The following is a 23,535-nucleotide window of genomic DNA, read 5'->3' as shown; positions in this document are numbered from 1 at the left end:
ACATATGAACATTTTTCCATATGAGAACAAACATGTAATGCAAAAGGAATGAACATTTATCAAATTTAAATGAACATATATTAATATCAAAATGATCCTTTTTGAGAACTAATATCAAAATGATCCTAAATGAATATGATTTCCATTTAAAATGATATATTTTTTTTCCATCTAAAAGGAACATTTATGATAGATACTAGCCAAAATTCATCAAATAAGAAATAACACTTTTTAGTGACAAAATAAGTAATGTTAAATAATAATTAATGCTTCAATTTCATAAATCAAATTGATAATTTGTCTTTAATTTTACTTATTATATTTATAATTTGATTTTTTTTTGTTTTGCAATTATAATTTGAACATTAATCCTTCTACAAATAAACATAAAGTCCATCTAAAATGAACATTTATTTACGATAGAATAAATGTACTAGCGAAAATTCACCGAATAACAATTTTAATTAAATTATAATATAATCATGAAAATTCTTATGACATAATTTAATTATTATAATAAGAATCACTGCATTAAAAACTACAAACTCTAATTGAAATTCTTATTAGATATCTGAAGAATTCTAATGATTATTTATTAATAAGTAAATGACCATACACTAGTATATAATTGAACATTTACCAAAATAAAAATGAACATTCATAAAAAAATAAAAAAATCCATTACGAACTAAATTTACATTTCTATAATTCTACGAAATAAATCAAATTATTCATTATATATATTAGGGCAATTGAACTCTATTTTTAATTATTTTTTTCCAGTAATTGTATAAGCTAATAACACACACAACAAGTTAAAATCAACTTAAAATAGAGTATATAAAACATCATTCTACTATAATCTTAAGAAATCATTATTACCAAGTAAAATTATAAGAAATTATATCATGAACTACTACTATTGAAATTTCATAGTATTATTGAAGAATAAGCCAAATTAAAAGTTAGGGATTAATTTTTTTTTCGAAAAAAAAAAATCATCAACTTACAATTTGATTGATGGTCATTCTTTTGTAGAAATTTTTTTTGATTTCTTGATTTTTTTTTTCTTTTACAAGTAGAGATCTAAGCGCATTTTGTTTTTTTTTTTCAAAAATATTTAGAAAATTTTGTTAGTTTAGGAGAGCAAAAGTGGTAAAATTATAATTATAAGGACAGAGAAAGTGGTCTCTCCTCATAATTTTACCACTTTCTTTCTTTTTTTTTTTTTTGTCAAGAAGTGGTAAAATTATGAGGAGGGATAAATTTTAAGGGAGGTGTTAAATACCGCCATCTAAAATTATCAAAACCGCCAACATTTAATGTGAATGGACAACCATGTCCTTAGTACTTCACTACTATCTTCCCTTTTGCCAACAATCACTAACACTTTGACACCACCACCCCCACCACACTGACCGGCGACCCACCGCCTTCCCTCTTTTTTAAAAAAAAAAAAAAAAATCAGGCAATCGCGGTAACCAAAGCCCAAAATCAATTATCGTGTATGGTAAACGGAGCTCAAAATCGGTTACCGTGCATGGTAACCAATTTTGGGCTCCGGTTATCGTGCATGGTAACCGATTTTGGGCTCCAGTTACCATAGAATCAGTTAAGGTGCACAGTAACCGGAGCCCAAAATCGGTTGCCTTGCGTGGTAACCGGAGCCCAAAATCGGTTACGGTAACCGGTTTTGGGCTCCGGTTACCTCGGTTGCCTAAAATTAAAAAAAAAAAAACACCACCTTCACGCCGGCTAGGGAAGGTGGTGGGTTGTCATAGAGGGGTGTGGTGGGTCGTCGGTCAAAAGGGGTTGTGATGGCCAGTTGGAAGGGGTTGTGGGTTGCCGGGAGGATGAAGGGATGGTGAAGTAGTAATAGTACGATTGTCCATTCACACCAAATGTTGGCGATGGTGATCATTTTTGTTGGCGGTGTTTAGCAATCCACAATTTTAAATGTTAGTAAAATTACGATGAAAAATTTTCTCAAAAAAAATTATGAAGAAAACTAATTTATAAGAAGAGAGAGAAAATATAGGAAACTAAGGCCCTGTTCTTTTGAGCTTTTGGGCAGAGCAGAGCAGATTAAATTTCAGCAGAGCAGAGCAGATTTCAGGATAGTAGAGCAGAGCAGATTTCAGGATAGCGTAGTAGAGCATAGCAGAGCCGAGTAGAGCCGAGCAGATTTCAACATTATTATTTATACTATTATTAATGTTATTATTATTATTATTATTATTATTATTATTATTATTATTATTATTATTATTATTATTATTATTATTATTATTATTATTATTATTATTATTATTATTATTATTATTATTATTATTATTATTATTATTATTATTATTATTATTATTATTATTATTATTAACAACAACAACAACAACAACAACAACAATAATAATAATAATTATTATTATTAGGGCTGACCCAGGTTTCTCACCGTGAGAAACAAGATTGTTTATCACAAACACGTGGCATGTCCAGTTGGCAACTTTAGTAAAAAAAATTCCACGTCACACAGCATGGTTAACTCACGCCGTTAGTCATTTTGCAACAATTATCACCTGGGTTTCTATTGAAGAAGTCCCTTCTTTATTATCCAGCTTCATCTTCACATCTTCAATTGTACAGCTGCAATTGCTCAACTGCAATTAGTTTTTGCTTTGGCCGACTCGCCTGGTGGTGTTGGTGGTCATAGGTTGCAAGATCTTATTACGGTAATTTGTTTTCCCATTATTTCGTGTTGTTGTTTCTATTGGCGCTTTTCAGGGAGTTATATCATGAATTTTTGTGGTTTAATGTTTAATTTTTGTTAAGTTGTGTGAGGTGTTGTTGAATTAGGGCATTGGTGAAAGTTTGTTATTGTTCTGAATTCTTTTACTTTGTCAGTAAAAGCTGTATTTTGGTTAAATTACGCAATTTAGTGTACTTATATTTGGGCTTTTGCGATGAATCTGCTACTGCTGTTATTTTGTTATACTTGGCTATGTATTCTGTTAATTTCTGTTTAGTATTTGATATTAGATCGTATTTGTAGGTGGACATGGATGGTAATTTGTTAGGTGGGTGTGATGAGGTGGGTAATTTGATGGAAATTGGTGTAGAATATAGTCAACATGAAGGTTGTGTTTTGAATTCAGAGGGATGTGGTCGAGTTGAGGTGGGTAAGTTGATTGAAATTGGTGTAGATGGCAGTGAACATGAGGGGTGTGAAGTTTTGAGTGCACAGAACTTAAGTTCACTGGGAGGTGCATTTGCTGAAGTGGGAAACTTGATTGAAACTGGTCTTGATGCCAGTGAACACGAAGACGTGAATACACAGTCCTTGGAGAACATCACCCTTACACAAACCATTGAAAACACTTTACCATTACCCCACTAGAAATGGTAAAGCTAATAGTCCAGTGCAGAACTGCTCCCCAAATGAGACAATTCAAACCATTGAGACTACTGTGTCCACGAATGAGTTCAGTGTCATAACCACTATTGACCCTCCAAAAATTGGTATGGTTTTTAAATCTTGGCAGGACATTGAGCTGTATTACAAAACATATGCAGAGCAGTGTGGATTTGGGGTTAGCTGGGTGCAAGCTGCTTCTAATAGTTTCAAAAGGATTAGCAGGATCACATGGAGGTGTGAATGTTGGGGTCTGCCAGACATGAGGGCCAAGCGGGAGGCAAGGAAAAGGGCCAAGTTAATGGATGTTGGTGGCTGTGTAGGTAATGAGAATGGTGACATTGGTGAGGATGAGCTTGCACGTGGTAAAAGGAAATCCAAAAAATGTTTCTGCTTAGCTAGGATATATGCCAGTATTTCAAGTGATGGCCTATGGGTTCTCAAAACCGCCCACTTAGAACATACTCATATTCTTTCACCAAGCATGGCTAATTTGGTGAAAGAGTATCGTATGAAGAATATGACCTCAACTGTACGGAAGAGGTTAGTTAATTATTACGAGGAGGGTGTTCCTGTGACGTAAATTCGTGGGTGTTTAGGCACGGAGAATAACAATTTGCCGAATGTGAAGGATATGCAGCACGAGGTTTACAAGCATAGGCGCCTGAAGATGGCTGGTGGAGATGCACAGACAATGATGGATTACTTTGATTATATGCAGGCTGATAATCAAAACTTTTACCATGTCCATAGGTTGGATCAGATGGTCGTCTAAAGGATGTGTTGTGGGTTGATGCAAGAAGTCGGGTGACTTATGAGGAATTTGGAGACATGGTGTGTTTTGATTCCACATATCTAACAAATAAGTATGAGCTACCATTTGCCAATTTCGTGGGAGTAAATCACCATGGCCAGTGCATTTTATTAGGTTATGCTCTTGCTTCACACGAAGACTATGACACTTTTTGTTGGATATTCCAACAATGGTTAGCTTGCATGGGGAACAAAGCGCCCGTTGCTATTCTCACTGACCAAGCAGTTGCAGTGAGGAAGCCTATAGCTGAAATTATGCCTAAAACACGCCATCGTTGGTGCATATGGAATATACTTAAGAAACTTCCTGAGAGACTTGGAAGTTGTACCTTGTAAGTAGTTTATTATAAGCTTTCTTGTATACTCTTTTAAAACCTTACCTGATGTTGATACATCTTGATTTTGTTTTTGTATCATAGGTATAAGAAGTTCAAAAATCCTTTAAAGGAAATAATATATGAAAGTTTCACTATTGAAGAATTTGTGAGTCGTTGGTGTGATGCAATGAAGCTGTATAAGCTTGAGGATAATGAATGACTACAAGAGTTGTTCATTGAGAGGCACATGTGGATACTGGCTTACATGAAAGAGTAATTTTGGGCTGGTATGAAGACAACACAAAGAGTAGAGAGTATTAACAGGTTTTTTGATGGATTTGTTACGCGAAAAACTAAGCTTTGTGAGTTCCCTGAAAAATATTGCAAAGCAATGAAGAAGAGGACCGCCGATGAGATAGATGTTGATGCCAGGGATTCGAAATACATAAGGCGCCTTGTCAGTGGATTCAGAACAGAGAAGTTTTTCCAAAAAATCTACACAGATTCTAAGTTTCAAGAAGTGCAAAGGGAATGTACAAGGATGATGTATGTTGTTCCTAAGGGTGAGAGAGTTATTAGTGAAACAGATGTCCACTATATTCTAGAAGACAGAGTTTGGGTCGTTCCTGAAGGAGCAAGTGAAGAAATCATCACCAAACACCGGAGGTTTTACTCACTTGTTTTCAACCCTATTACCAATGACACTACCTGTGACTGTCGCAAGTTTGAGAAGGATGGTATTCTTTGTAAGCACATCATTAGAGTTTGGGATGATAACAAGGTGAAAGAAATTCCATCAAAGTATATACTTGATTGTTGGCGGAAGGATATTCCGAGGAGGCACACACGAGTGAAGGTGGCTTATCACGATCCCAGTGAAACCAAAGAATGTAAACGTTGGAACAATCTGATTCATGATCTCGAGGCTTTGTGCGACAAAGCATCTGCAGTGGACGATGATACAATTGAGGCAGTTCGCACAACAGTGTCAAAGATTCGAGCGGAAATAAAAGTACGCCATGCTAAACACTTGGCAGCCAATGCACCAACTGAGTGTTCAAGTTTCCATTGTTCCGAAATTGGATCATCTAATCCCCAGCCAGGGCCAGGTAGTACACCAATTTCAGTGTCCAAGGCACATCAAGTACATATACCAGAATAACCTTCTGGCTGCGAAGGAGGGCATAACAACTCTTCATATGTGATTCATGATCCTTTATCTCAAAAAAGGTGTCGTGGGCGTCCGAAAGGCTCTAAAAATAAGAGTGTGGCTGAATTAGGCAGCACGCCGATGCCTGTGTCCGAGTCACATAAAGTACCTGAAAGCGGAACACATCAAAACTATAACCATGGTGAAGTAACTGACAACTCTGCATTTGTAATTCATGAACCTGTAACTCAAGAAAGGCGTCGTGGACGTCCGAAGGGCTCTAAAAATAAGAGCCTAGCTGAATTTGGCAGCACATTAATGGCTATGCCCCTGACCGAGTCACAGAGAGTACCAAGGCCTGACAGCGGAACTCAAGATAGAAAACCATACCCACTGTGAAGGAACTGAAAATTCTGCACTTGTAATTCATGATCCTATGTCTGCCAAAAGGCCTCGAGGGCGTCCAAAGGGATCTAGAAATAAGACCCTGGATGAATTAGGCTACAGTCATAGTAAGTTGAAAGTTGTAAAGGTAATAACCTCACCTACCTTTCTCATGGTCCTATTGCGTCTTAATTTGCAGTTAATAGTCTCTTAATTATTTGTTCCGTTATGTGTCCATTTCAAATTAAGCATCCAAATCTGTAGATGTAACAGTACAAGCTTCAAAGTTGCCGGTAATTTACTTTTGTATCAATTTCAGATTGCGTACGATTAATAAAATTATGTGAACTAACTATACTTTCTCACAACAGAGGAAGCGTAGAACAAGATAGAACCCATATGCCGAATTCAACAATGTTACACCTGAAGCTGAAAGGGATGATTTCGACCTATGGGTTGCTACAGTGCATGGGCTCACAGAACACTAGTATGAGGATTCTGATGACTGATCACTTAGTAATTCGTCGTGGGTTCGTCGTTGTCTATCGTTTTAGCATCACTACTACTTCGTTTATTGTAAACCAAAATATGTCTAATGACTTACATATTTTTTCATTACTTGAATGCCCAGTGATGATTTGGTGTATGTGAAACATTTTAAACAAGAGTATTTTTCCTCTAGGGGATGATTTTGGTTCTGGGAGTACTAATTAATTGGTTCAGTAGATTACTTTTGGACAACTCCCTTTGTTATTTGATTTGTAATTCCATATTTGATATTAGGGGTGAAACAAACTCGGTTTAAAATCGAACCAAACCGAAAACCGAACCGAATAAGAAATTTGGTTCGGTTTTTTTTTTAAAGTGGTTCGGTTTCGGTTTTAAAAATAAAAAAAATTCGGTGTGTGGTTCGGTTTCGGTTTGCAAAAATGAAAAACTGAACAAAACCGAACCACACCGAAATATAAGCCCAATCCAATCAAACCCTAGCCCAACTCTGAAATGCCTTAGGTATATAATACAAAAAAAAACAAAAAAAGCCCTAATCACTCAGCCTCTCTCTCTCCACCCTTTCTCTCTCCTTTCCTCATCTCTCTTGCGGATTCCGCCATGGCGCCATAGCCCATTATCTCTCCTCTCCTCTTCTTCGCTTCACGCCTTCATTCTCCTTTTATCTTTTCCTTTTTCTTGTCTTTCTCCTCGCCACCATTAACGAACACAAACGAATTCGCTTTCAAATTCGCCCCCTTCACCATCTACGACCACCATCAACTAAATTCAAGGTTTTCATGTCAAATTCGACCATGAAAACTCTAGATCTAGAGTTTTCATGGTCGAATTTTACCTTTAAAACCCAAATTCAATGTTTTTTTTGATGGAATGTGAGGTATGTCCTCTTTTTCTTTCTTTTGATTTGGTTTGAGTAATTTTTTTCTACTAATTTATGCTGAACTTCTAATGTATGTCCAATTTTTTCTGATATTTCGGTGCTTTTTATTCCAATTTTGGTTTTATCTTAATTATTTCGAGATTATTTGTTTGGGGATTTGGGTTAGGGGTGGTGAGATAAGGTTAAAAATTGTTTAATTATGTTTGTATGGATTGGTTTGGTTTGGTTTGTTTGATTCGGTTTTGATTGGTTTGGTTCGGTTTGGTTTTTTTTTTTGCAAATTTTGATGTTTATGGTGCTTGATATGAAAATTCGGTTTGGTTCGGTTTTTTTTTATGAAACCGAAATAAATATGGTTTGGTTTGGTTCGGTTTCTAAAGTAAAGTGGTGCGGTGTGGTTTCTAAAATCCAGAAACCAAAATAGAGTGGTTCGGTTTCGGTTTGGGAAAAAACCAAACCGAAAACCGAACTTTCACCCCTATTTGATATTGTTCACTTGAAACTCTTAGACAACTCCTTTTGCTATTTGATTTTTGTTCACTTTATACTTTTAGAGCTTGTTTCTGCATCTAATTTATTAAAAATTTTGGTTCTTATTTTTTTGGTAATGAAAAAATTAAAAAATATTTGGGCCAATATCTAGCCAATTCAGTTCCTAGACCAAAGTTGTTAAACAAACCATAGGGCCTAATTTACAACAAATAGAAACATTGTGCACAAGGGACCTAATTACACAATAATATTATGATGTTAAAGGGTTCAGTTTAGGATTGGACTGAATCCAAGCGATTAAGGTTTACCAGCCCATGGCATAACCTACATAACAATTTCAATTGGATGTAATAGTAAATTGCAAATTCCACTAACTTAGTCTTAATTAACTACTTCAATAATTAATTAATTCTTTGCAGTGGATGCAAATTCGTACATCAAGATTTTAAGAACTCCGTTACATCAACACAACATTAGCCAAACTACATAACTAAATAACTAAATTCATGAGATTAACGGTCACCAATATTATATTTCACAACAAAAGGGTGACTAAATATGAAAATTACTACATCAAATTAGATTCAAATGGCACATCAGACCACGTCCACCCACAACTTAAACTTCTTGAAACGCATATACGATATCCTCGTTCTTGATTCATGCTTCTCCAACATCGAAACGCTTGTTCAATCTCTTGTCCTGATGCATCAAAACAATAATCCTGGGATCCTTGTTGACATGTTGACCCCATTTCTGGCATACCCTAGTCAGCTTTGTAGTAAGCCTTGCACGCACCTTCACCTCGTGGTATGGAGTACAAGTGTTTCTCATGGTAAAATATTTCATTTTTGTGTTCATGTTGATTCCAGGATTCTGCCAACAAAAATTAGACAAATTAACCAAAGATTAGTTCAAACAACAAATCGTTAAAAGTACTTAGTAAAAAAACAACAATGCAAAACTGCATAACTTGGGATTACATACCACCCCAATAGCATCGAGGAAATCACCAGATCTTATTCTCAAGCTTGCAGCCACATCGGTTGGTGAAATGACAACATCATTTTTTTAAGCATAATTTGAGACGGGTTAAGATCCACACATGATGAGTAATCAACATACATTTCCTCAAAGGTTTTGTCATCCCTTATCTCATAGACAACCCCCCAGTCATAACGTTGCCTGCTCTTCACAAGGAAAGTGTGGGTGTTTGGAGAGGGTTCTCGTTCTGCAAGAGGAACACGTCCATCTTGTTCCACAACAAGACCAAAACTGCTAGGTAAGTCTGTTGCATATGATGACAGTGGTGGGGGATTGAGATCCTGGCGTATCACATCTATAATTTTGCCAGATCTCTTATAATCCTTAGCCTTGTTCGGAGGAGCCCCACCTGCCACGCATTTGTAAGGAACATCAGCTTGTAGCCTGCTTAAGGCGTTACGAGTGATGACTCTTACCAGCAGGCTTCCTTTCTTTCTTGTGAAACGCCTATTACATCGTGGCTTAATAGTACATTTTGCTTTATGGTAGGAAGGATAACGAGTTGGGAATGAAGAAGGTTTGGTAAAGCCAAGTGGGGAGAGAAAAGTGATGGAGAAAGTGTTTGGAGCCATGGATACTAGCACACCAGATTAGGGTTTTTAGAAAGGATGTTGTTGGTTTGGTGGGAAAATAAACGATTTCCCACCACTACTCTTTATAGTGTAATTCACCCAATACAAAGCTGCCATGTTATCCATACTATTGCGGGAATAAACATTCAGTGAGCCCTAATAGTGTTCCCATTTCTATACATATAGAATTACATAATCAAGATATATTAAACTTACACTTGAGTTTAAGCTAAGTGACTAATAGTGTAACATGTTTTGGCAATAATTGACCCAGTCACCCAACCATTAATCCTAATTGAATATCCATTCTAATCCACAAATTAACATACTTTGTATACAAAAATCTGAGATTATTAACACCTAGTTACACAAGGGATATATTTAAGATAACTAACAGGGATATGGTAATTGACATCGAATGTATCTCGATATAATTAACAAGGATATATCTATATGTTAATCGAGATCGAATGTATCTCGATATTTTCGGTGCTGAAAGTTGTTAAAGTTGAACAACCATTTGTGAATATAATATTAAGTCTTTTTATGTTCAAGAATCACCAAGTTAGACTAGCAACAATTTAGCTTTATCATTCCCTTTTTACGTAGTTAGTCTTGATATCAAAAACTAAGTAAAAATCTATACTTTCATCTAAATAGGTAATGCCCATTGTACATTGCTCCATTCTATCCTTCTCTATAAGGAAAAGCTTGTGTTTATCCTTTGGACGGTTTAGGCTGATGAGACAACTCTGTGCTATGCATTTTCTATATTACAGTGTCCTTCTTCCCAGCTGAATACATATGCTAGCAGGCTCTATTTGGTCTACAACTCTAGAAAATGTGTACCATCTACTTTGTCTTTAACAAGTAACAAGACAGGCCTTTTCATTATATCATAATATTTTGGTGTTTGATTTTTTTATTTTTTTGTTCAAATAACTTAATAAGATTAACAACATATAATGCTATTATTATCTACGACCCCAGAATCATCTAAGTTGTTCGAGTAAATTGTATTTATATAATCAATCGTGATTAAGAACTGTCATCGGAAACAAATCAATCTAGTAATGACTTCCTTGTTTTGGATTTTAGGTTTAAAGCACTCGACTAGGTAAACTTTTGGTAGTGAAATGGGTCGAGTTTGCTCGTACACGAATAAGCTAGTAATCCGATAAATGTATCCATAACTTCAATATTTTTATATTATGTCATCTTCAAAGGTTAGGTGTTGATCAACCCTCTGCTCGTCACAGACTTTGACTACTCGCTTGCTTTGCACCCCTAACCCTTAGTCCTAAAATCCAAAATCGTAAACCCATTTTCATCCAACGCTTAATGACCATAACCCGAACCTGCTACTAACCGTAAACCGATTTAATCAGAGCACCGACTAGCATATCCGTAATTGAACTAGTACCCGAACGAATTATTAAAATCTTTTTACCTTATATACATTTTGATATCTATTACTCATAAATAGGTACATTTTGCATAGCATTGGATGCAAAATCTATTACCTAGCTTAGGGATTTGACAATTTAATAGCTAGTAGTTTTTCCTTGTTTCGAAATTTTTAACTTTAGGGTTTTAAAAAACATAAATTTAAAATTTAAAATATTAATTAAGTACAAGCTAGGTATGGTTGTTGCTTTATAGCCTATACTTCAAATATTATGACAACATACTATTGGTTTTGGATTTAAAAATAATCATTGCTGCCACTTTTGAATTTACAATTATACCCTAGGTTTTTGAGGATTGATTTTTTGTTGTTGTCCTTGTGACATAACTCCTTATGGACAATTTGTCCTCAAATGAATCAAATATTAACTTATAAACGAATAGAGATGGAATGCTTTAGATTCATCATCGTTAACTAAGGACATAAATATATATTAAGAACATCAGCTTTTTAATTTCAGTAACAAATACATATAGAGCCAATAATTCATTACTTTTAACAAAATAGTCCATACTCTATACTAACATTAATCCCAATCGCTGCTCTCATCTTCATCAGCATCCGAAGGTAAATCATCTTCATTCATCGAATCCAGTTTCATTTTCCATCCAGGCTGTGTAAAATCAAAATAGAGGCATAATACATTATTTACTAATGCAAATATATTCATACACGAGGGGTTCATGCATGTAGCAAAATTTTTACCAGACGAATTCACGACTAATTACTATTTTAATTATTACTTACAATTATAGTTGTGGACAATACATGACCGAACAGAGTCTGTTGCTTCCGATGAATATATGGTAACGCACGTCTATCCCAAATAACTAAAAGGCCCCCTAATCCACTATCGGGACCAATAACTTCAAAAAAGTAATTTTCACCCAACACCTTGAGGATTAAGTACACAAATGGCTTGTTCACTCTAGCTTCAGTCAAGACAACGACCATAGGCGAATAAGCTTCAAATAGGATGGCAATATTTTCATCAAACGAAGGTCGATGGATACTTCTAGCATTCCATATCTCTAACTTAGAACCCTTCATGAAACATCTAGTATTTGATGAGCCCGTAATTCTCTGAGAATTATTACAAACGTTGTAGAATCTAGTTTGACTCAATGTAGCTACACAAGAGAGGACATTCAAATGAACATGTGTTATTAGATCATCAACCTCCAACACGTCAACACCAAACCTATTACCATCAACAACTTCTCTTGGATCCATAGGCACTGAGAATATTGGAATCTCCTCTAGGGATATATTGATTTTCAAATAAAAAATGGGGACTAAATCCTCTGGAATGAAAGGAGGATCCATGTCCTCAACATTGTAGCAAAACCATTTCATGAAAACTGAAACACCTTTGTGTAAATAAGCATCCATGTCATCTACAAGAGGAATATAGGACGGTAGGAACTGATCCGGAAGGTCGTGTTCCACCATCGTCCAAAATTGGGAGCCAAATTGGGATCCGTTCTCTGGATACGTATTCAGTTCAGAAAATAAGGCAAACAAAGAAAGTTGATTATCAATTGGAAAATCACTATCATCGTGATAGTATCTGGTTTTGTTGAAATTCAGTTCGGATTCAGAAGATGCGCACATAGGTTTGAAATAAATTGTTTTTTTGCGAGGATGAAAATTGAGTTTGTACCTTGAGCTACCAATCTCAAGTTTATGCAGCTGTGAGATAATTGATTTGGGATTAGTTTGCATTTTGTCAATATGGGAGTTTTATTTTTTGGTTCAAATATGATATCTTAAGGAAGTGTATGGCAACCACAAAAGAGATAGGACAAAGTAAAAAATAAAGGAAACTTACTCCTTTCAATTTGGTCTTTTATACAAACAGTAGTTTTACAAAAGAGATTTTGTGCACGTGGAGAAGCAATTTAATTAAACCACAAAGTTCATATATTTACCAAATTACCCTAAACCCTAAACCCTAAAACCCTTAACCCTAAACCCTAAAACCCTAAACCCTAAACCCTCGACCCTAAGAAATGTAGCTAAAATCTCGAAGACAAACCCTTAACCTTAAACCCTGAGCAAGTTAACGATATCACGATTAAATACGTACACAGATTACATTATGGTCACTGGCTCTTCAAAATAAAAGCTTCAATGTTCAGTTATTATGGAGTAACATGTTTTATTTAGCTACTACCTCCAGAATTATCAGCGGACAGGTGTTGACTTAAGTTTTTAATACACACTTCCTATTGACCGTGTATTTTTAATCATACATAATGACCAACTATAGCCAGGGTAGCCACTGGACCTGGTAAATGGGTCAATTGGGTCGGGGATTGCTCATAAATATTCCGGATTGGGTCATTTCCGGTCTGCTAAAATTCGTGTCAGGTATGGGTCGGGTTGTTTATATTCGGGTTTCGAGTCTTTTTCCAGATCTGGTATCGGTTTGAGTCGCCTTCAAGACAGTTGTCTGATTTGGTATGATCGGGTTGGATCAATTTTATTACGTACATAACGTTCGGGTCATATTCAGGTTTGGTCATGTTTGGGTTTGTTTCTTTTTTGGATCAAGCTCAAATCAATATTATTATAAAGACTATAGTTCAGTTTATGAGCGAAGGTACGGTTGACATTGAACAATTTCAGTTATTTTTAGCACAAGACGTTTTTTTTTCAATTATAGGTTAATTTTTGTTCTGGACATTTCTGGTATTGGGACTGTTCAGGTCAATTTCATGAATGGGTAATACTCGGGTCAAAAACTTTAAGTCATTATCGCGGGGGGGGGGGGCAACTTTTGGTCGACCCAGTTCTGGTATCGGTTTGTGAACAGGTCAACTACAACTCTAGGTCCGGTGTGGTCAAATTTGGTTCCCAGGTCAATGTTGCTGGGTCAATTTCGGTTCATAGGTCGTCACATTCGGATCGGGTCAACAATTGTGGGTCAGGAATGCCATGACTAGTAGCCGGTGATCTTGTCTGACTCGGGACGACAAATATTTTTAGATTATCAACCGAATTATTTTTATGTTAAATACCAGTCCATGTTACATAAAAAAAATTTCATACTGCATAAATTATCAGGTCGGTAACTATTACATTCTAAATTATAATTATGTTTAGGATTGACTATGTCATCGTGTAGTGTTATTTTATAAATAACATGATCAATATGAAGTCTCCTTTAATAAAAAAAAAAAAAAGAAAAACAATTTACACAAAATTATCGAAAGGGAATTCAACCATATTAACTTTAGATGAACACTGATTGATGATGTGTAAGTTTTTCATTTCACTATTATCATTAATCTGAACATTAATATTTTATAAAAAAAAATTATGTACGTGAAACAAAATTACTTAAAACCATAATTAGTGACGACGTACAGTGGACATGGTCCAAATATTTCTATTGAGAAGGTAATACACTGTAAAAATCTTACAAAATCTTCAAAAGATAGACTTTGCCTTTTGGCGTCACTAAGCTACTACAAAAAAGGCCTTAGAGAACTGTTATAATAGGCTTTATAGATCACCTTAGAGGCGATCTTCTGCTAAGCGATGTGTAAAGTTTACAGAACAGGTATAAGAGGCATTCTATATGCAAGGGAAAAGAGAACGGGTACAAGAGACGTTCTATATGCAAGAAATAATCGTTCTTTTTCCTGTTTTTTATGCTTATAAAAAGTAAATAAAAGAGAACGGTTAACACTGATAACAGTTCTCTTTGTTGATTTATTTTTTTAAAAAATAAATTATAAATTTTGGGAGATTGCATATATACTAATCTACCTCAGTAATCAATAAATTAAATTGAATTGAAGTTGTAAAATTCGAAATCAAATGCCAAAATTAATTACATCTCATGCCTATAAAAAAAATTACATCTCGATATTTTGATACAATTCAATTAGCATAACTATCAATGTGATAGTACTGTTCTTCTTCAAAAAAAAAATTAAAAAAAAATTAAAAAAATAATTCAATGTCTTCAACCGCAGGTTCCTCTTTCACCAACCTCAACCACTGCAACGTTTTCCACCAGCCTCAACCACCGCAGCACCTCCACCAACCTCAACCACTGAAGCTCTTCCACCAATAGCGCACGTAAAGAGTGAAGCCGCACCAAACACCTAAAATCATAGATAAAAAATCAGAATTTACCAAATCATAACATTAAAATAATTGATAAAAGTTATAGATAAGAAATTAACAATTGGGAATTAAACAAGCTACCTCAATAAATGTTAAACACCAAGCAACCCGTAATAACTTGCGACCATAAACAAAGCAGAACAGAGATTTAATGGTTTGATCTTTCATGCTGGACTTTCGCGATGCACTGTATAGTTGGGGTTGGAAAACAAGGCTCGTTGTATTTATTGATTTTTCATATCATTAGCGGCGATGCGACGGTATGGACTAGACACTTGTAAATAGAGGAAGACGACGACGGAGAGGAGGTTAATCGGAGGTTAGCTTGGAGTTTCTAGGACATTGAACCATTGAAGGATGAAGGTGGAAGAGAAAGGAATTAGAGTTTTAGAGGAGGTAAGAAGTGAAAGAAGAGGGGAAGTTATGGATGAAGAATGTTGGTGGACGGCTATCTTGAGAAGAAAGGGGAGTTAGGGTTAGAATTTTGGGCCCTTACATATTTTAGATTATTCTTTTTTATTTTTAAAAAATAATATTAAGCATATAGAACGGTTAACTAAGAGGAGCGATCTATATTGGAAGTGTAAAATATTTGGATATACTAAATAGAACGGTTAACTAAGAAATGCGTTCTATAAAATAAATTTACAATTTAATAAATATATTAAATAAATCAAATAGAACGGTTAACTTAGATAGACGTTCGATATTCTTTTGGAGAACGCCTACCTTTGGTAACCGTTCTATATTTTGTGATCTCTAATCTAGTTTTTGGTGTAGTGCGTGTCAGAATATTTTTGCAACAGATTTTCCGCCAAAGCATACATTCTTATAGTAAAAAATTACTCTTCTTCAATTTGCCAAATATATGACTTGACAACGCATACTGTAAAATTGGTTTTTAGGAAAAAGCAATCAAAATTGTTGCTGCAAAACTTAACAATAGACTGTTCTATAAAGTCAGTATGACTAGAAGTAGTACTTGCTCAGCCAAATTTTAATTTTTATAAAAATTATACAAATTATTTTCAAGGCTGAATTTTTGATGAATTTGCCGTTTTTTTTTTTATTAAACCTGAATTTATCTTTGCCCTACTATGAATGCAGTGGATATGAAGTATTTATCCATTTTAGTTTGATGAACGACACGCGTCAGTTACAAAAGCCAGATGATGGACACCTGTTATTGAAATGGACATGCCTATATAAGACCCCAACACATATTTTTCTCACAGAAGATAACCTAGAGCAACCCACCAAAGTAAAATCACAGTAATTGAAGAATTTTGTTATTACCATGGCAAACCCAAAATTTGACCCTAAAAACCCAACTTACCCAGCTGGTTGCTACCCTGTTGCTACCAAAACCAAGACAATCTTTCGGCAAACTAGGAAGGCTGGAACCCCAGAAATGGATTTCAACAGATTCATGTATTTCACTGCGAAGAAGGCAAACAGAACGAGGGATATTGTCAGTGACAAGACTATCAGGGAGATCATTCGTAGTCTAAATAGTCCCCTAAGTGAGCAGCTGGATGGAATATCATGGTTGGCCCTGAAGGAGTTGTGTCTTCGATAAGTGCAATTACTAGATATATCAAGGATCACTATTATGGAGATAATAAGTTCGTTCTCTTAGGGCGTCATCATCTGTTGCTAGACTATGAGAGATGATCTTTGGACTAGCCAAATAGTCTAAAGCCCGCTAGAATGGATCCTATGAGGTCACACACAAGGGTATTGGGTTAAGCAAGTTAGAGGCCCATTAATGGGCCTCATGAGCAATTAACTAATCATGAAATGGATTGGGCTAGCATAGTTAGATTAGAATTAGGTTTTGGGCTTTTGACATGGGCTCTTATTTAGAGATGAGATCCATAAATAAGATCCATGCCTAGGGTTGCATGCAAGCAGTCATAATACACACATAGTGTATTTTGACATCAAGGCAACCAATCCCAAAACCTTAATTCCTCTCTCTAACTCACGGCTTTCTCTCTCCTCCCCTCGTTCGTACGGCCGGCCACCTTGGTGGTGCGTGTGGTGGTTCGTGGTGGTTCATGGTGGTTCGTTGCTCGCACTTCTCCATAGAAGGTCAATTGAAGGGTTCAATTGCAACTAACTAGCATTAGTGGAGGTCTTAATCTGTGCCCGTGGACCAAGTAGAGGAATCACGCTTGAGGTTATTTATCTCCCAATGTTCTTGCTCGATCGCACGTGGAATCACGCTTCAAAGGTACGATTATATGTTCTTTATGTGTTATGCATTAGATCTTGGGACTAGGTCGTACTGTATGAATATGATTCATGTTTATTTCCGCTGCGTAGTACCTATATAAACTCCTACAGTGGTATTAGTTAGCCTATTGCATTTACGCATATTGACTATAATTCTTTGATAGTCCACAATTTTAATTCAATTAGGAGGGAGAATAATTTAATTATGGGTCAAATTATTATATTAAATGTGATTTAACTCTTGGAATTGATTAAATGTGATTTAATAATGCTCAAAATAGCCATGTAGAGATCCGAATTTTGCCCCTAATCACTAGAAAATTTCGAAACCCCACCCTATTTTTTCAAAAATTTCGAAACCCTAACCCTAAATTATGAATTTTGTGTTTTGGTTTTGATTTAATTTGTTTACTATGTAATTAAAGAATTTAATCTAATTGATTTCATGATAAATTATGAATTTTTCATGATCAAATCATTTAATTTAAGAGTTAAATTAAATTGGGGATTGATTTCATGAAGAACCCTAATTTCAAAATTGAATGTGATTTAATTTTGAAATTAATTGGACCACATTAACATTAATTTAATTTTACAAAATATGTTTTGTTTTATTTAAATTAAATTAAAAAAAGGGTTTTTAGCAGCGGCAACCGCGGATGGGTGGCGCAGCCACGGCGGCTGCCGCTGCAGGTGGTCCCGAGGGAGGGGCGAGGTAGGGTAGGAGGACGGGTTAGCAAAGGCAGCAACAACAGCACTGTGCAAGGGTTGCGCGGCACTGCTGCTGCTGTGCACTACTGCAGAGCAGCGTACACCTCACGGTGTACGGCCACCGTGGCCGGCTTTAGCTGGCCACACCACTGTGGCTGGTGCACGTTTTAAAAAAAAAATTATTTTAAAAATATTTCAACATAAATATGATTTATTTTGGATAAGATAAAATATTTTGAAAATATGATCTTTTATTTTGAAAGATAAAATCGATTTTATTTGGATAAAATATTTTATTTTAGGATAAAATCAACTATTTAAAAGTTGTTACATTTGATATTATCCATATTTAAAGTTGTTAAATTGGTAATTATCCATAATTAAAGTGGTTAATTTTGGATAAGATTTGTTAGGATATTCTGAGCATATTCCAAAAGGATAATAATTGATTTAAATAATGTGATTATCCCATGATTAATTTTGGATATAATTTATTTAAAATTTTGTGATTGGCTAGTAATTAGGATAGAATTTCCTAACTTTGTTAGGATAATCTTTGAGGATAAATATGATTTATCTTTTAAGATTAAAATAAGATTTGATTCTATCTCATGACTAATTTAAAATATATGATATTTTATTGATAATGGTCATGAATAATATATGATATTATCTAATTACATTAATTAAAAATATGAGATATTTTGGTGTCATGTTTCCTTAATTGTGAACATTCGATGTTGTAGTTTAGGAAAGCATGATGGGTGATTTATTATGTGGCAATTTTATAATATATGATATTGTTTATTGTTATATAATGACTAGTATGGCCCAGTAGATTGCTAAATACGATCTGCGCATCGTGATGTATTTTTGTAATCTTAGTACGGTCTACGTACCGATAAAGTATTTTTGTAATTTATTTCATTTTATTTAAGTAGTAGATAGAATAGAGTAAAATTACATGTTGCAGTTAATCCAAGAAGCCCATGAAGTGAAGGCCCAAAGGAGCAAGGTGGATGAGATCCATGAAGGTTCAAGTGGGAGATTTTTGCTTTATTAGTTTCTTAGGATTAGGGGTCATGCTATGTTTTGTTTATGCATTTAGTTTGTTATGCATATTAGATTTTATTGATGTTTTGTGATGATGCGCTAGAGTTCACTATTTAATCACAACATAATAAATCTAGGTCCCAATAATATTGAGGTTGTTTTTCCAATTAGAAACCCGATGAAACCTTCGATATTTATGATAGGTCATGCCTCAGTTGGGTGTCATATTATATCTTAGGGGAGTGGGGGTAAATCACGTTTTACAATTTTAATTGGTTATACTCAACAAGGTTGCCTAAAGCGTTTAGAACCTTGAAGCTAAGGGTAATAATTAAACATGTGATGATTAATTATTCAACCAAGAGTTACAAAGAGTTGTAATCAGTAAAGAGTTTACTTACCTTGAAAATGTAATACTTGATGGTAGGGCCTCAGTCCGGTCAATTATTGCACAAATAAAGGATCTTGGAATCATTTTATTCAATAGGGATCAATTAAAATTGAATAAATGCTTTAAAGTTGCTAATTTAATTCGCTTATGGCACTTTAAATTTTATTAAACATAATTGAATTTTGCGTTTACTTATAAGTAACATGTCGTTCTAATTTTATTATTATATATAATCTCCACGATTGAAAATAAAGTTGAGAAACGTTCTCAAAAGTTTAAAAGATAATCCATAAACCTATATTCCAATTTTACTAAGATGGTTCTAAAAGGCAAGTTTTAGAAATCCATGTCACATGTCTAAGGTTGGTTTGATTCAAAATGTTTGAGTAAAATGTTTGAGTAAAATGCCAACACATCTTCATTTTGAAAAGTGTTTCAAGGGATATAATGAGATGGGAGGTACAAACCCTCTAAAAGACAAGTATAAAAGTCCAATAAAATCTCTTATCTTCAATGTGATTGAATATAAGAAAGTGATTGGAAATCTCTATGATCAAAAGTTGATCAAATGACGCTATTCTTCATCCACTTTATATAAGAGTTAAATAGTTGATTAAACTCTATTATAAATAATGATTGAATAGACTTAACAAAATCATGAAAAATGCTTAAAGTAGTTAAGCAAAGCATCATTTTGAACCTAAGAGAAGTGTTCTAAGTGGCTCAAATGGGAAAGGTTTAGGAATATATGAGGATTGCATTAAGAAGTTATGGGCTAAGAAATGCAAACAAGTTGCTACTTCTCAAACCTAGAACTACTTATATGCTAAAATTTGTTATGAACAACAAATGTTTCAAATTAAATGGACCAATTCCAATTGATTAGAAACTACCTCATATAGTTGGAAGGTAACAAAATGGAAATGTTCCAAATTTAAGAATTGTATTATAGAAATTGATTTAGCATATTGCTACTTCTTGGACATATGATGACTTGTTTAGATCACTCATTGCACAATGTGGTTGAACTAAAGGAAGAAGTTATGGCTAAAGGAGAAATAAATCTACAAGTTTAGAAGCAAATGTTGTTACTTCACAAGTATAATCTACAAGTCTAGAAGCAAAAGTTGCAACTTTACAAGTAGAACCTATATTTCACCTTACATTGTTATTGGCTAGAATTAAATAAATGTTATTCATTCTTGCCATTATCAAAACACCATTCAATGTTAGTAATGACTAAGCATCGAAGATTCAAAAACGTGGAATAAATGTTATTTTATGCTTCATTGAGTCATAATGTGTTTTGAAATTGCTAAATAGGTTTAAAGTTCTATATGATAGAAATAATTAAACCATTTATATATATATAAATTATCTCTAATATGTCAATTAATTCGAATGACAAATGAACATTGCATGCGAAAGATCCAAAGGGATGGACTTTCAATATCATTGGATTATGAATCCATTGATATATGTAAATATCATTCTAATTTGAAAGTATTGAAAAGTCACCATTTAAAGAAATGATTATGTGAACTCAAGATCGAATACATATCGATGTACAAAAACCAAAGGTTCAAAGGCTAGAGACGGACAATGAAACTTCATTTGTGATACGATCAGTACTTGTGCTTAGTTGAAGCATAAGAGTGAAAATTTTGAAAAGTTAAAAAATGTTCAGTATGAAGTTCAGTATCAACTTGACAAGATAATGATTACATTACAATATGATTGTAATTGTGAAAATTTAAGTCAAGACATATACTTGGCAACACATTCAAAATATTGCGATATGATCGTAATAATGAGAATTTAAGCCAAGACCTTGATAAACATCCAAGAGTTGTGAAATCGTTTTACGACAAACTCCGAAAGAAAACCTTGTGAAGTGTTTATGAAGGGAGCTTTCAATCTATATAAGATATATTTTGATAATGGATGAAAATTACCTATCTTCCAACCATTGTTCGAGGGATATACTTTTAAGATAAGATACAAAACTAAACAAAGAAACATAGGTCAAATCAAAATGTAGCAAAGGTTTCATATGTGATATGGATAAGAAGAGTTCTTATAAAGTCTTTCTACAAAGCAAGGAATAAAAGTTGTATTAAATCGTTTAATGCACGATCAATTCCAATACAGAGCACAGGGTACTACTACACAAATCATACTTAGCACAAAATGTTTGTTGCTCAAGTAGGTGCCCTTATGGAAATTGTTCCAAAAGGTCAAGTGGGAGTAGTATAAATCTCAAAAGAGTTCGAAAAAAGCAACAAACATATAAACTTAAAGTTGGGATGTTATATTACTAACTTTGATCTTTGGGGACAATTTAAAGGCTCTATTTTGATGATTTAAGAGGTTTTAAAGTAGTTTAGTATTGCTGTAATTTTAATTGCTTTGGTATTGATTTATTTCTAATTGTTTGGTTTAGGAGAGGACTTTGTAGAAGGCAACTTCTAGTTTTAAAGTGGCCAACCGGATTGTTTACACAAGGTACGTACAAGTTACGAAACCTTGCTTGTAGGTGCATGTTTAAGGACGGATCGAGAACTTAGTATCATGTATAGGATTGACTGGGTTAAATTGTCTGGTTATACATTGTGAATTTCAAATGATGTGCACTAGTTTATAATGCAAGTATTATTTGTGCTTTAATTATGCAAGGTGCGCTTAAAGGCAAAGGTATGTGATTGGTGTAAAGATCAAATTATTACTCGTTCATGATTATGTAAACAGGATGAGTAAAGGAGAAATTCAAGTCTTGTAAGACGAGGTTAAGGTTTTGGGGTGCCTTATGCACTCAAGGTGTTTATACACCGAGGTAGTAATGTAATAATTAATAAATGTTGTTTGTCACTAATAAATCAAGAATCTAAATTGAGAATTTGCCATGTTTGATTGAATTGCTTTTGGGATGTTTGTATTGATATGTATATGAGTCATCACCAAGTCTAAACCTGTAAATCACGTAAAGTGCAAGATGGATGAGCAATAAAACTCTGGAATGGTGCACATCTGGAGTAATGACAATCAGGGGTTGGGGTACATGGGGTATTAGCCGTGTACTTTTATCAAGGTCGTCTGATCTACGAGTCTCCTATTTCAAATATTATTTTTCTAAAACTAGGATTTAGGTGAGATCTCATACTAACTACGGTCACGGAGTCGCGCCCGTGGTCGTTGGATGTTTATTGATGTTTCCGAAAGGAGGCATGGGGTTTTTCTTTATTGATGTTCCAAATGGGACATGGGTTGGACAACCTTGTCTATTGCTAAATCCAATGAAATAAATAAATGAGTCAGTTAATATTAATTAGTGAGGTCTTAATAAATTTGATAATCGAGTCATGAATTGAGTCTGTATTTAGTGATGCTTATGCTTGATTATTAGTAGCATGTTAGGTATTTTCTTAATTTATTTCGCAGCTTGTATGTACTCAGCTTTGCTGACTGCGTGCTTTTGTGTGTCTTTCTTTGGTCATGGCCTTCGCCTTTCAATGACCCTGTACGATCCAATTTTTACACTTGTAATATTGGGGAGCAGAATAACCACAGGTTCTTACACATGCAACATTCATCAGGGTTGTGGGATCTTGAGTAGAGAGTTGGTTGTTTGCATATTATTTCTTTTGCAAGTTTGAATTTATTTTAATTCGATTTTAGTTGACACTAATTCTTTTGGGTTTGAATTTATTTGAACACTGAATTTAATCACTTACTACTTTTTTTTTTTGGGTTTTGAATAAGGGCCTTAATGGTTCCAACTTGTAATACTTATTTTGATTTAATTCCTTTGTTTTGAGGTTTATTTAAAACTGTTTTGGTTTTCCGCTGCAAATTTCTGAGATAGCTGTAGACACCCATTTGTGTCTCCCCAAAACCAAACCTAGTGATGAGTGCCTTTCGCGTCGAATCATAATCGAATGAAGTGAAAGTGTGGAAAGTCTAGTGTTG

The 23,535-nt window shown here is 34.5% G+C and overlaps 2 protein-coding genes across 2 annotated transcripts; both read left to right on the top strand.

Moving 5' to 3' along the window:
• The first annotated feature begins 2,531 nt into the window (after nucleotides 1-2,531).
• Nucleotides 2,532-4,756, top strand: LOC145642877 (protein FAR1-RELATED SEQUENCE 4-like). Its single transcript, XM_081694039.1, has 6 exons — nucleotides 2,532-2,547; nucleotides 2,641-2,726; nucleotides 3,047-3,319; nucleotides 3,537-3,980; nucleotides 4,160-4,551; nucleotides 4,639-4,756. The coding sequence occupies exons 1-6, from the start codon at nucleotides 2,532-2,534 to the stop codon at nucleotides 4,754-4,756; spliced, it is 1,329 nt and encodes a 442-aa protein (XP_081550165.1).
• A 69-nt stretch (nucleotides 4,757-4,825) lies between these two features.
• Nucleotides 4,826-5,698, top strand: LOC145642876 (protein FAR-RED ELONGATED HYPOCOTYL 3-like). Its single transcript, XM_081694038.1, has one exon. It carries the CDS (start codon nucleotides 4,826-4,828, stop codon nucleotides 5,696-5,698), a length of 873 nt encoding a protein of 290 aa, XP_081550164.1.
• The last annotated feature ends 17,837 nt before the right edge of the window (nucleotides 5,699-23,535 follow it).

The sequence above is a fragment of the Chenopodium album genome, chromosome 8, assembly GCF_948465745.1.
Source record: "Chenopodium album chromosome 8, dcCheAlbu1.1, whole genome shotgun sequence".
Classification (NCBI taxonomy): Eukaryota; Viridiplantae; Streptophyta; class Magnoliopsida; order Caryophyllales; family Amaranthaceae; genus Chenopodium; species Chenopodium album.
This window is presented reverse-complemented; position numbering and strand designations above follow the sequence as displayed.